Genomic DNA, 13,695 nt, shown 5'->3' with positions numbered 1-13,695 from the left:
TTATCCCTCAAATAGATGAGAAAGATGTGATAGCTCTCGGGTATCCCTACACCTTTGTGAATAGTAAATTAAAAAAATAGATTTAAAAAAAACTGAAACGTCAGACATCAAATATGGTCAAACTTTGTAGGTTCTTGCAAGTTTTCATAACAAAATACCATGTAGAGAAAGGTGCACACACGAGTTTCAGATTTGAGTGCTAAAAGTGCTCAATACTTCGAGCATTGAAATCTATTTCTTTGTGTAGAGCTCCTCGAATGTTTGTTTGGCATGAAAACTTGCAAGCACCTACAAAGTTTGATCATATGTGATGTTGCAAAGTTTCAGATTTTTTTCTTCTTCTGAAATTACTATTCATAGAGGGTGTAGGAGCACCCGGAAGCTGAAAACCCACTCTCTTATCAATAATACGTTTTCGCTAACTTAGCAGTGGAGTTGCATTTCCGTTCACCGCGTACGTGTATATATATTCTTACCAGCTAGCGGAAAGCTTGAAACACATCACTGCAGTATTGACATGGAGGTGCTAATTAGTTTATGCCTCGTAGCCCTTGCCACGGTGTTGGTCTGTTGGCTTCTCAACCTCAAAGCTTCCTCTGGTGGTCGAAGCACGGCCAAGCAGGAGCTGCCTCCCGGACCATGGACGCTTCCGATCATCGGCAGCCTCCACCACGTCCTCAGCCTCCTCCCACACCGCACCATTACAAAGCTGTCTCGCCGGCATGGGCCAATGATGCTCCTGAAGCTAGGGGAGGTCTCCACGGTGATCGTTTCCAGCGCCGAGGGGGCAGCGCTGGTGATGAAGACCAACGACCTCGCGCTCGCAGGGCGGCCCTGTAGCGTGACGCTGGACATCGCTGGCCGTGGCGGGAAGGGCCTCCTCTTCGCCCCCTACGGCGACCACTGGCGCCAGATGCGCAAGCTGTGTGTCGTGGAGCTCCTCAGCTCCAAGCAGGTCAAACGCATGGAGGGCATCCGGGCCAAGGAGGTCGGCGACCTCGTCCGCTCCATCACCGCCTCTGCCGGTGCTACCGTCAACATCAGCGAGATGGTGGCCGCGCTCAGCAATGACGTCATCTCGCAGGCAGTTTTCGGGGGCAAGTTCCCACAGCAGGAAGAGTACCTCCGCGAGTTGGACGAGGTGTTCCGCCTGCTGGGTGGCTTCTGCCTCGTCGACCTCTTCCCGTCATCACCGTTATCACGGTGGCTGAGCAATGGCGAGCGCCACATGAAGAGGAGCTGTGGCCGCATCCATCAGATAATCGCTGAGATTATCAAGGGGCGCAAAGAGTCGCTGGATCCCGGCAATGGTGCCACCGACGACGAGGATCTCCTTGACGTGCTGCTCAGGCTGCAGGAGGAGGCCTCGTTGGCATTCCCTCTAACGACAGACACTATAGGCGCCGTCTTGTTTGTGAGTACTTTTTTATCACAGTCTATATATATTATACTTCTTATTAGTAGTATTAATGTTTTGTGAACCATATATTTCCGTTCAATAAATAATTTTCTTCTTACTACTATAGTATTTATTTATACGTATGTATACCACAATCCACCAGGACATGTTTGCAGCGGGCACAGAAAGCACATCCACCGTTTTGGAGTGGACTATGTCGGAACTGGTGATTCATCCGGAAGCTATGGCTAAGGCACAACAAGAGGTTCGGCAGGTCCTAGGTGAAAAAAGGGCTATAATTACTAACAGAGACCTTGGAGAACTCCACTACCTACGGATGGTCATCAAAGAAGTTCTTAGATTGCATCCACCTGGTCCGTTAGTCCCCCGCCATTCCAGAGAGGACTGTAAGATGATGGGTTACAACATTCTCAAAGGCACCAATGTGTATGTTAATGTGTTTGGAATTTCTAGAGATCCAACATACTGGAAAAACCCTGAAGAGTTTAAGCCGGAGAGATTTGAAAACAACAACATAGATTACAATGGGACATACTTTGAATACACCCCCTTTGGATCTGGGCGACGGCTGTGCCCAGGAATGTTGTTCAGCACGTCGACCTTGGACATCGTATTGGCCAACCTATTATATCACTTCAACTGGATACTTCCTGATGGAGCTTCACTTGACATGTCCGAGAAATTCGGGCTGACGGTAAGCAAAAAGTATGACCTGAAACTCAGAGCCGTTCCACACATGTGGAACTATGAAGTTCAGTCGAAGTGATGCAGAAGTTATGATATTTATATATATGTCAATCCTATGATGACGCATCTTCAGCTTCAGCATTTGCACTCTACTACGTTGTAGCTTTCTGCTTTAGAATAAGAGAGGTTCCGTTGAGAACATTGTCGTATATGTAGTACTATATTGTTTGAGAGCTTACAAAACATGATTGTAATAATTCTAGACAATCTTGTGAACTTCTAAGAATATATTTTTTAATTTGCATCAAGAATTATCCTCATCTTTTACATGGTCATGCACATATACATGGTTCCTTGATCCGAACACATAAATATAAATGTGAAAGTGTGTATAGATCTTGTCCTCGGTGCAGTCAGCCATGATCTCATTGAGTCCGGCACGGTATCCGCCAAAGTCACCAACTACGTGGGGAAGTTGTAGCCTCCCGAAGTCTCTTCCTCATGAAGTCACTCTGAATAATGTTCCAGCACATACTATAGAAGCCCCTCGTAAATCCATCCGGCCCGGCGCATTGACTTAACAACCTTTTCCACCTCCTCACAAGTGAACGGGGCCTCAAGATGAGAAATGTCCAGCGCTGGTAAGTTCAGGCATAAAGGTTCAGAGAGCACGCATGTTCCGGGGCTGAGATGCAGAGGCCGGGGAATCCCCCCTTTTCGAAAAAAAATGTTCCGGGGCTGAGCTCATGATGCTAGCATAGTACTCATTCTTCACCACGACCGCAATCTTGTCCTATCTGTGAAGATCTCCTCGTTGTTACGCAAAATCGTGATTGCGTTCTTTCTTCAGCGATGGATGGCATGCTGATGGTAAAACTGTGTGCTCACATCCCCTTCCCGAAGGCATGACAACTTTGATTTCTGTGTGGCGATTGATCTCTACGGAGAAGAGCCCTAGGAGCTCCCCTTTAAGGACCTTGCGCAGCCTAATTCCAAGAGAGAGAGAGAGAGAGAGAGAGAGAGAGAGAGAGAGAGAGAGAGAGAGTTCTCAAGTCTGCTGCCAAATCTAATCGTCGGATTCGAGCAAGTTCAATAGCAGGTTTATAGCCCGTTTACATGACAACTTTACCTATGTGAAGTAACGCCTAGCTATATACGTGCTCCTAGGCAAATGAAATAAATGTGAAGAAAGAGATAGAGAAAAGATGAGAAAAAGTACTAATCTTATAGACATCCTCGTAGCTAACGAAATTGCTGTGCAGACGAAACTGCACACACGATGTGTAGCCGACAGTCAAATCCAACCGTAGAACAGTGCTGCTGCTGTGCATCACATGGCTTGAATTTAGCATCGTCCACAAATCGTCTGCGTGGCATCGTGTGTATAGCAGCGTTCCGTAGCTAACCTTGTTCTATGAGTGACTATATGTGTCGGCTATAAATGATATGGCAACATCTTATAGCCAGCAGTTGGCTTTATTGTTAATCATGCTCTTAATTGCAAGGCGAAACTTAACAATGCCTATCCAGTTGTCACTCCAAATTTTAACGAGGTGACATATCCAAGTGGTATTTGAATTTATTATTACTTGTGACGCATTTTAGCTCCTCTCTTCCTAGGTGAGTTGTGACCCGTGGGACTTTCCCCTCTCTCCCCCGCGCCACTCCCGCTAGAGGACAGGGGATTCCTTGCCTCGCCGGCCTCCACCCCTCTCCCTTCAACAGCTCTACCCCGTCGCCGCCAAGAGACGCCACTGGGCAAAGCCTGGCCGGCTTAGGCGGCAGTGGGGTTGGGTCTTCCTCTCTGCTCGGTGCACCTGGCTGGCGCGGGATGGCGAGCGGACAGAGACGTGGAGCTGGTGCGGGGCTCAGCGGCACGACGCCGGGTGCGCAGGGTGGCCCCAGCGCCTATTGACGATGGCTCGGTGACGCCCTGGTGTTCGCAGGTGGGTGCGGCGGCTGCACGGAATTTTCTCAGGTCATTGGGCGCGCCTGGGGTAGAGATGCGGCGGCGACATGGGATCCGCCCGGATCTGCCATCCTGTTGCCTCTGGAGGCACGTGCTACGGGTGGCGTGGATCGTGGCCTCTGCCTGGGCGGGGCGGTGCGGGCTATGGGTGGTGCAGATCGTGGCCTCTACCTTGGCGGGGCGGCACGGTGGAGGATGCAGTGTGGCGGGGATCGTCCGTGGTGGCCTGGAGGTCCAGATGGGTTCTTTCCGGCTGGCTCGGGTGGCTGCAAGCGGTCATGGCGGTGGTGCATGCCGGTTGAGCTTATGGCGTCGCAAATCTAACATATGGGCTCTGGTTGGTGGCGTAGGGTGGAGGTGGTGATCTCCCCGCTGCGTGGGTGTCGGCCACGGTGTGGAGGTTGCCGCATGTGCGACGACGGTGGCTCGGTCCTAGGGTTCACGCTGGTGTGGGCTAGGTTTGTGCCCTAGGTGGGTCTGTGTGGTTGCGCTTGGTAGGGGAGATTGGGCTTTGCCCGGGTGGCAACCAGCAGATCAGATCCCTCTCCTCGCGGGTGCGGTAGTTGGGTCTCTGTCACCTTGCCAGGCAGATCGGTGTCAGAGATCGCGGGCTTGGCATAGTGCGAGCGTGCTCCAGGATGGCCGTCGGTAGCCGCGGGGTTGTGCCTCCCTCGGTCTACCGGGACTGGCTGGAGACATAGGTGTTGGCGCCTTGTACCGTGGAGTCGTTGACCCAAAACTTCGTGGCTAATACTAGTCTAGCAGTGAAAGGAGATGCCTTTTACTTCTCCAAGCATGGTGGGTGCACCATGATATAGGCAGGTGGTGGTGTTCCGGACATGGATGCCAAGGCGGCTGATCCGGTTGGTCGTCCGCATGGTTGGCTTTCCGGCTGGCACCATGGTGGTGGTGATTCCTTTGCCTCTCGGCCATAGGGGTAGCAAGAGATGAAGCTGCAGGTCGCTCTGGCATGATCTCTATCTTTGGCTGTGGTGGCGCCCCCATCTGGATCTGGAGTTCTAGTCTCGTCGCACTTGTCCTGGATGCCTCGTGCTGGCACGAGAGAGCTACCGAGTGAAAGCTTCGTGCTTTTTTGCCGCCAGGAACGCTGGAGGGCGCTACTCTCTTCTTGAAGACGTTCTCGTGGTGCTCCTATTCATGGCTGGGTTCCAAGTGAAAACCTTTGTCCATTTAGACTCCACAGCGGCGACGCGTAGCATCATTCCCCCTCTTGGGGGCGTTGTCATGGAGCTTAGGTGGGATAGGGTGTAGCGTGGCGTTGTATTCAGCTCTTCCTATGCTCTCTTTCGGTAGCATATGTGCATGCATTCTACGTGGTCCGGTTATCTTGGGATCGGTGTTGTATGAGATCTACCTCACCATGTTGTATAGGTCTGCCGTGTACATTGTTCTGTTGTTGCTTTAAATATAAATCGGGGCGAAAGCCACTTTCGAGGAAGCTGTGACACATGACGTCTTTGTATTTTCCCGTTGTGTTACCTACCATCGACATCTGAGAGGGTGATGTTGTTTCCCCCTACCTTATTGGCCTGATTTTTTTCCATGGTATTGAGCAATATTGAAATAAGTGATGATGATCTGGATGTCGTAGTTATGATCCAATGAAGTGAGGATCGTCATGGTCGGCTCTAGCAAGCGAACTGACATCATTAAGTAATGTGCATGGATTTTAGTCATGGAACACTACCTTGTGTCATCGGATGGACACGAGGCACATATTTTTCCGAGGAATGCCTCCACTCTACAAATAATAACCCTAATCTTGCTTATATGGGATTATAACAAAACATGGTAAGGTGAGAGATTACAATGATGGTATCAGTGAGTTCATCGTCAACTCGCTTAGCAGAGAGCGTGCGACATCGTAGTTGTGGTTGAGCCAGCCGTGCGAGGTATGCCATGATTCATGTAGATGTCGGGGTAGCTGGTGTCGAGGTAGCCACATGTGGAGCCACGGGATCTAGGAGGCGTGCTGTCGTCAAGGAGGATGTCGATGCCAAATACAATGTTTTCGAAGCCATTGTAGACGAGGCACTGCATCGGTTTTGCCAAGCCCCAGGACACGTCGGAGATGAAGGCACACATCGGTGTTTCCAGCACCAAGCATACTTAGACGTGGACCAGCACAAAATGTACAACATGTCGGAGCAACCAACATAGGAGGGCTCCAGGACCAATGTGGCTCAAAATGGCAGTGGGGTTGAAGGTGCTGATATTTCCCATGGTTGCCGGAGTAAATGAAGTGGTCGGGAAGAGATGGCGATACTAGCAATGAGCATGTGCTGCACGAATGAAGACAAAGTTGTGGTCAACGAAACCAAAGGTAGCATGAGGAGGCAACGTTGATTGCATGCAGAAGCGCGACGACGAAGTTCGAAGTAGGCGAAGAAGAACCCAACAACGTGACGAGGACCATACATGGACGGTGATAATCCTGCACCTAGGAAGGCGGCGCAGTGGGCTCCAAGATAGATGTCAATGTACGGGATGACAAGATCGATCATGTGCGATGATGCTACGGCCGATGGGTACAACATAGCTGCAACATGCAAGTCGATGCGACAAAGGATGGACCTTAGGGTGGCGACATTGCGGTCGAAAGAAATGACGGAACAACAGCCCAATTCTCGACCGAAGACGTTTACCATGGCTTGATGTTCTAGTTGTCATGCTAAAGCCGTTGATAGCTACTTCGCTTGACGAGCTAATTAGAAAGGCTTTGTGGATTCATCCACAACTGATGGTGCTTTAGGTTGATCTGATCCCTAGAAGGAAGAGTTATGGGCTTGAGGCATAATTGCTCTACTGCGGTTACACTTGCTATGTCATCCGATGTTGTTCACAAAGCGGCTCTTACTATAGACTCGGCTATCGCCGAGTTGAAATCGAACCCAGCCTGTGTTTCGGTCCATCAATCCAGAGCACCAGACAACCGTGATACTTAAGTCGCTCAAATAGCCACCTTAGATGGTACGGTCACATCCATTAGAAGAAGAAACGAAACTCGATGGAGTACCCTAAACCAGAAATCCTCGACAAAGAAAGATTCGATTTGAGGAACAAAATATCAATAGAGCAACGAAAACCACAGGGTTACGCGCTTACTCGATGAGATGATGATATCAGAGGATCTTGTAGAGACGCGCATATGTGGTAGATCAGTTTGAAAGGCGACCCACAGTACTAAGTGCCAGCGCGCTGCTTCGTATGAGTAGCCACATGCCACACGTCACAGGAATACACGAGCGGACGCTACCAGCACATCCTGCTTGGCCACATGATGTGTGGACTGTAGAGAGGCTGGTCTCGACATGTACAAGAATGTGAGCAGCTACCCGCACGGACCGCGCCAGAGTAATGCTAGACCCACGAAAAGTTACGTCTGATTTTTTTACGTAAAGGCTGATTTGGAGGTAGTTAATTGGATTAGGATTAGTGGCTGGGGCCCATCCTGATTAAATTGGGGTGGGGGGGGGGGGTATTTAGGGAAGGGTAAGTAATATGTTTACTTAAGATCGTTTCGTAGATGTAATCTTGCGTCGTGTGAGGGCACCGCATGCTGCGACGCGGGTGCTCCATGGCTGAAGGAGCCGCTTGAGTGATCGTGGGCCACGAGGCGCTATGTGGAAACACATTTAATTGGAAATAATGAAGATGCCACGGAATAAGAAGAATGCTGGTGGACCGTGCAGGCCGGTCTATAGATCGGAAAACCAAACAGGAGTTGCCGATCAAACGACAACAAGAGAGTAAAACCCTGATAGATGGATCGGAAAAAATCTCTTTAGATGAGCCGATCAACACGTATCATGGACGAACTCTAACTATGGGTTACGCAGCACCTGTTGGAGATCATCGAGAACAATCTCACCAGGGCGAGAGGCGTGTAAACTGTGGTGGAGCTTGGTCAGGAACTTACGGTAGATACTATGTATAAATGGATTAGATAAGAGAGAACTCACGAAATCGCTTGTTGTATTACCGAGCCCCATGGGCCAGTACATACCGTGTACATGTTTTAAATGATGAAAACCCCATGTATAATACCAAATAAACATATACTCTCACCAATCCAAAATAAATGTCGCAGTTTTAAACTAATTGTACCCTAACAAATACATTTGGATATCACGATACACGTGCCATACGAAATATATAAACCAACAGAATTCTTCCCTCACGCTGATTGAGAATTAGAATTTCTCTTTATTTCAAAGTACAGAGATACAAACCACGTGACACATCTGATAAGCAATTCAAACTATTCAAATAAAAAAAGGTAGGAAGATACAATGCATTTAACATGGACGCTGAAAGTTGCCTAAGAAAAAAACACGGACGCTGAAAGAGTAGATATATCTAAGTACTGCTGGATGGTACATAGGGAATAGCTATCAGCTGCAGGTTACGCCTTCTGCCTGTGGCGATACCGAATTTCTCGGACATGTCTACTGACTCGCCTGCCCCGTTAGGATGCGCCCAGTCGAAGTGGTAGAGAAGATTTGTCAATCCAATCTCCACAGTCGACGTGCCAAATAATATCCCAGGACATTGTCGTCGACCTGCTCCAAATGGGGTGAATTCGAAGTGTGTCCCATAATAATCCATGTTATTGTTCTCAAACCTTTCCGGATTAAACTCTTCAGGGCTATCCCAATATTTAGGATCTCGAGAAATCGCAAAGGCATTGACATAGATAGTAGTACCTTGAGGTATGTCATAGCCCATGATTTTACAATCCTCTCTGGTCTCTCTAGGAACGAGTAGGGGGATAGGGGGATGCATCCGAAGGACTTCCTTGATGACCATTCGCATATAGTGCAGCTCACGGAGGTCGTTATTCGCGATGACAGCTTTGCCTGGACCTAACACTTGTCGAACCTCTGACTGAACTTTAGCCATTACTTTGGGGTGATTGAAAATCTCTGACATAGCCCACTCCAAAACGGTCGCTGATGTCTCAGTGGCAGCTGTAAATATGTCCTGAAAATAAAAGTTGTGTATTAATTTCATGCACAATTAATATACAGACAGTGGTATTAAGAAACAACTATTTTTTGCAATGAAGAATAAAATACTATTACTATAACTATACATTTCGAAAGATATTGTTAGTAGCAAGAGATGGGTAGCTCACAAAGATGAGGACGCCGATAGACTCTGTGGTTAGCGGGAACGGCAGCGAGTCCTCTGCCTGCAGCCTGAGCAGCACGTCAAGCAGGTCCTCGGAGTCGGCGCCGTGCTGCGCCGCCTTCCTCCCGTCGATGATGTCGGAAATGATGCCTTGCATTCTGGCACAACACATTTTCATGTTGCGCTCCCCGTTGCTCAACCACCGCACCAACCGCGATGAAGGGAAAAGGTCGACGAGGCTGAAGCCACTCATCAGGGAGGCCATCTTGTCGATCTCACCGAGGTACTCGTCCTGCCGAGCGCACCTCTCAGTGAATAACCCGCGTGACACGATGTCGTTGCTGAGCGCCGACACCTTCTCGCTCAGGTTGACGACGCCGCCAGCTCGAGTGGAGGCTGTGATGGAGATGGACTGGAGGAGGTTGCTCACCTCCTCGGCCCTGATTCCCTCCAGCCGCTTCACCTGCTTGGCACTGAGGAGCTCCACCACGCACACCTTGCGCATCTGGCGCCACTGCTCGCCGTAAGGGGCTAGGGCGATGCCCTGCCCACCGCAGCTGTAGATGTCCTGCGTCACGCTGCGTGGCCGGTTCGCGAACGCCAGGTCGTTGGTCTTCATCACCACTGCCGCTGCCTCGGCGCTCGAAACGACCACGGTTGGTACCTCGCCTAGCCTCAGTAACATCACTGGCCCGTGCAGGCGACACAGCTCTGTAATCCTCCGGTGCGGGAGCACGCTCACGAAGTGGTGGAGGCTGCCGATTATCGGCAGTGTCCATGGCCCTGGAGGCAGCAGCTGCGGTTTCTTCGCCTTGCTGCTACTACCAAAAGATGCAGAAAGCTTGAGAAGCCAAGTAACCAACAATGTGGCAAGGGCTACCAAGCACAAACTTAGCACCTCCATGGCACTACAGCTTACAAACTTCCCCGTGGCTTCCAGCTTTCCACCACGGGTTCACAATATATATAAATTGGCAGCAACAGGGTAAATGCAACTCCACCACGAGGTTAGCGTATACGTACCGTCGCGTCGGTACCTCAATTTGCATAGAGATTCCTCGTATAAACACAGTTGCATCTTAAGTTGCGCCTCCTCGGTTAGTTGAGAAGTGTGAATTTCGTCCCTGGATTTCAAATATGAAAAGATGCATCTTGAGCAACTACTGGAATTCGAGATGATTGCCGCGTGTCAACGGCACTTGCGTATATATGGTCGATAAACACAAGGCAAAGGGAGTGCTCCATTTGACGGCTTACCGCGGGCTGGCAAAGTCGTGTTTGCTGAGTCTTTTTCCTTCAACATTACAAACAGACGTTTAGTTTTCGTGCACAAACAGACGAAATGCAGGACACGTCGCCAGGAGCATGATACACAAACACACTATCAAGGTCTTTTCGTGACCAGAAACACACCATGCTGCTGGACGAACCTCATCCATATGTCTTACCCTAGGCCGACCTGATTGTCCATATGGCCTCATGGTTCGCTGCTCTGTAACACGACGAACAAGGAAGGACGAGGAAGAGATGAAATGAGCTAAATACAAAAAGACAAAGGTAAAAAACGATAAATTAATTGATTGATTGTGTGTTGTTGTTTAGTGGGCCATCACCTCTCATCTATATATAAGGCGGCTGGACTTCTCCTAAAAAAAGATTGCAATTCCCAACCAAATCTTACCAGAATTACCTAACTCTGATTTAGGATGGGAATGAGTCAACGATTCCATTTTTGGGACAGAAGCCCCATACGACTTCTGACTAAAATTTTAGGAAAGTGCAATTCCTGGCCAAAATAAAAACTTCAGCTCGGCGAGCTGAAGATTTTTTGTGGTCAATGGTTTTTCAATAGGGGGCATATTTGGGGCCGAATAACTGGTGCCTTGTGTCAAACACTGGTGTCTGTGTCAGCCGTTAGATTTTGGTCATGGTCAGGTAGGATTATTTTAGCTGTATAATGTGAATGCATGCTCCGCTTGAGCTGATTCAAAAAGAAAAATCGTCCGCCCTGGCCAGGCGATGAATTTCCACTTTGAACACTTCTCCATTTGAAGTCTTTTGAGGACGTTATCATGCAAACCGAACAGTGTTGTGGCAGATGTAAATTTAAGCATGACACTGGTAGTCAGTGCACCAATGGCGCGCCCTTTATTCTACCACCATGGTAGCTACTTATAATTTTTTTAAATAGACCACAATAGGTTGTACAATATACAATCGTCACAATACGAAGAAAATAAACCAAAATGACGCCAGACACTACACTCAGGCCTGGACATGGACGAAGAAGTTGATCTAGTGGACATGGATGACAACGTCGGCAACTGTACAACCACCACAGGCCGAGGAGCGTGACCTCTTCAGCGTTCAACTCGCGTCGTGCTCGTCCCCTGTAGACTGCCAGAACAATAGGTGGACGTGCCACTCCTTGACCCATTAGGAGTCGTCGCTGCTCGATTTGCTCGACACCGCCGCTGGAGGTCCTGGTGGTCGTCCTCGTTGATGGATGGAGGGTGCCTGCTGTTCCCAGTCAAACGAAAAAGTATGGAGGGAGGGTGCCTACTGTTCCTAACCGCTGTCGGCGACCACCTGTGGCTAGGGTTCACCACGCCTCCATATAGCCGCCGTCCTTGTGGATCTTGTGGTAGATGGGTTGCTGCCAGTGACAGGCGGTGGAGGGAGGAGGTGAAGAAGGGGGGAGAGGAGAAAGAGATAGAGAGAGAGGGAGATTGGAGGGGGACAGAAAGAGGCAAATGTATCATAGGAAGAGAGAAATGTACGTCCGGGATAGCGATACATGGGAGGCAAGGTTCTGCCAATCAGAACACATCAGTTTAGCCACGCAGGATCGCTCAAGTTAGTGGCCTTTTGGCCAGGTGGCCAAGATTGGGGCACCAACATAGTGATTATTGGCATTTTAATTCCAAAAAAATCAAACAAAGTGCAAATATAATGAAACTTGGCATGGTGTCATGATATCACCCCTAGTGGTTGTGCTAAAAATCTGAGAAATGTTTTGCAAAACTTGTCACGCAAACTGCTTACAGAAAGGAGCATATCTAACAAAGAAACTAGGTTTCGAGAGGGAACGGGCTATGTTTGCACGTGGATCGACGATGTGTTATCGAATGGCCTTGATTTATTTTCCAGACGCAATATACACCATTATATATATCATGTCAAAATGGTATTTTCCTTGGTATCTCTGTTATATTTAAGCCATTAAATACTTTTCTAGACATTTAATCGATATAATTTAAATTTAAACTACATGACATGAAATATTTTCAATAATGATTGATTTTGTACCAGTGGTACTAACTCTATGTTTGGGTCTGATGTAAGGAAAAGTAAGGAGTCTCGTAAACCAGGTGGTCGATATCGTGGCACCAAGATGGTGGGTATTGGCATTTTAATATGGACAATTTTAAACGATACTCGAAAATTCTGAAACTTGGAAAGATGTCAGGATATGACCCATAAAGTCTCGTAAAAAATTGAGAACGTTTTGCAAAAGTTGTTATGTAATGTTCTTACAAACTGGACCATCTGCAAGTAAGATACTATGTTTCAAGAGGGATCGAGTCAAGTTTGCACGTGAATTGACCCCTACTTTCTCGGTTGACCTTGAATATTTTTTCCACAGTGAATACACACCATTACATGTTTCATGTAAAAATTTCGCATTTTTGGGGATCCGTTTGCTATATTTAAGCAATTAAATTCATTTCTAGCATTGGAAATAGTGCGGGCTGCATTAACAGTGACCAGTATATCCTCGGCTAGTGTTCAATGTTTTTCCACACTCAACATGCACAATTACCTCTGACATGCCACAATTTGGAATTATTTAGTGTATGTCTTCTATATTTAAGTCTTTATGTGCATCTACCTCCATTAAATACCGAGAAAAATATTAATGTCCTAAAAATAGCTTATTAACAGTGAAAAAGGGCAAACTCTAACAAGAAACTTGCAATGATATTTGTATAAAAACAATTGGCACGTAAGACTAATCCTAAGACACTAGAATCTAACATTATGAAAAAATTGCAGATAAATTCGGCTAGTGGTATTTCAGTTACTAGTGACGAGAAAAGGTTACCAATGGCAGGCACAAAACCACGCCCGACACTTCTATTTTGTTACATGTGGCGGGCTATATGCAGCCACCACAAGTCTTTTTGGACATAATAGCTGTGGGATCGGAAATACCAATGTCAGACGCATATACGGACATGCTACCGGTAACTCATGTACCAGTGACGGGCTAGTTTTTGTTCCGGCCACTAGTAAAATTTGTCCCACAGTTAATCTAGACAGTTGTTACCAGTGGCAGGCACAACCTGGGGCCCGCCTTTTTTTTGACTATGCAATGACATTATAGGAGAGGCTCCTACTGCATCCTTTTTTTTTTCTATACATAAAAGAGTTTTTACAAGTACATTAGACAATTATCTTCCAC

The 13,695-nt window shown here is 47.9% G+C and overlaps 2 protein-coding genes across 3 annotated transcripts; one reads left to right on the top strand and one right to left on the bottom strand.

Moving 5' to 3' along the window:
- The first annotated feature begins 511 nt into the window (after positions 1-511).
- Positions 512-2,428, top strand: LOC119366759 (zealexin A1 synthase-like). The gene is made up of 2 exons (XM_037632485.1): positions 512-1,414; positions 1,563-2,428. Exons 1-2 carry the CDS (start codon positions 518-520, stop codon positions 2,184-2,186), a joined length of 1,521 nt encoding a protein of 506 aa, XP_037488382.1. The 5' UTR covers positions 512-517; the 3' UTR covers positions 2,187-2,428.
- A 5,886-nt stretch (positions 2,429-8,314) lies between these two features.
- On the bottom strand, positions 8,315-10,217 carry LOC119366758 (ent-isokaurene C2/C3-hydroxylase-like). 2 transcript variants are annotated; one of them, XM_037632484.1, is made up of 3 exons: positions 9,661-10,216; positions 9,235-9,522; positions 8,315-9,080 (listed from the first exon to the last, which is right to left on the bottom strand). In XM_037632484.1, exons 1-3 carry the CDS (start codon positions 10,132-10,134, stop codon positions 8,457-8,459), a joined length of 1,386 nt encoding a protein of 461 aa, XP_037488381.1. In that variant the 5' UTR covers positions 10,135-10,216; the 3' UTR covers positions 8,315-8,456. The 2 variants fall into 2 exon arrangements, with proteins under 2 accessions (XP_037488381.1, XP_037488380.1); XM_037632483.1 differs by having other exon boundaries at positions 9,235-10,217.
- Between the last annotated feature and the right edge of the window lie 3,478 nt (positions 10,218-13,695).

The sequence above is a fragment of the Triticum dicoccoides genome, chromosome 2B (genome assembly GCF_002162155.2).
Source record: "Triticum dicoccoides isolate Atlit2015 ecotype Zavitan chromosome 2B, WEW_v2.0, whole genome shotgun sequence".
NCBI lineage: Eukaryota > Viridiplantae > Streptophyta > Magnoliopsida > Poales > Poaceae > Triticum > Triticum dicoccoides.
This window is presented reverse-complemented; position numbering and strand designations above follow the sequence as displayed.

Bases quoted from the DNA above. Each gene is read 5' to 3' on its own strand.
- LOC119366758 (XM_037632483.1), bottom strand. From the start codon at position 10,134: ATGGAGGTGCTAAGTTTGTGCTTGGTAGCCCTTGCCACATTGTTGGTT. The intron at 9,081-9,234 runs GTGAGCTACCCA...TTTTATTTTCAG, and splicing joins CTATCGGCGTCCTCATCTTT to GACATATTTACAGCTGCCAC.
- LOC119366759 (XM_037632485.1), top strand. From the start codon at position 518: ATGGAGGTGCTAATTAGTTTATGCCTCGTAGCCCTTGCCACGGTGTTG. The intron at 1,415-1,562 runs GTGAGTACTTTT...ACAATCCACCAG, and splicing joins CTATAGGCGCCGTCTTGTTT to GACATGTTTGCAGCGGGCAC.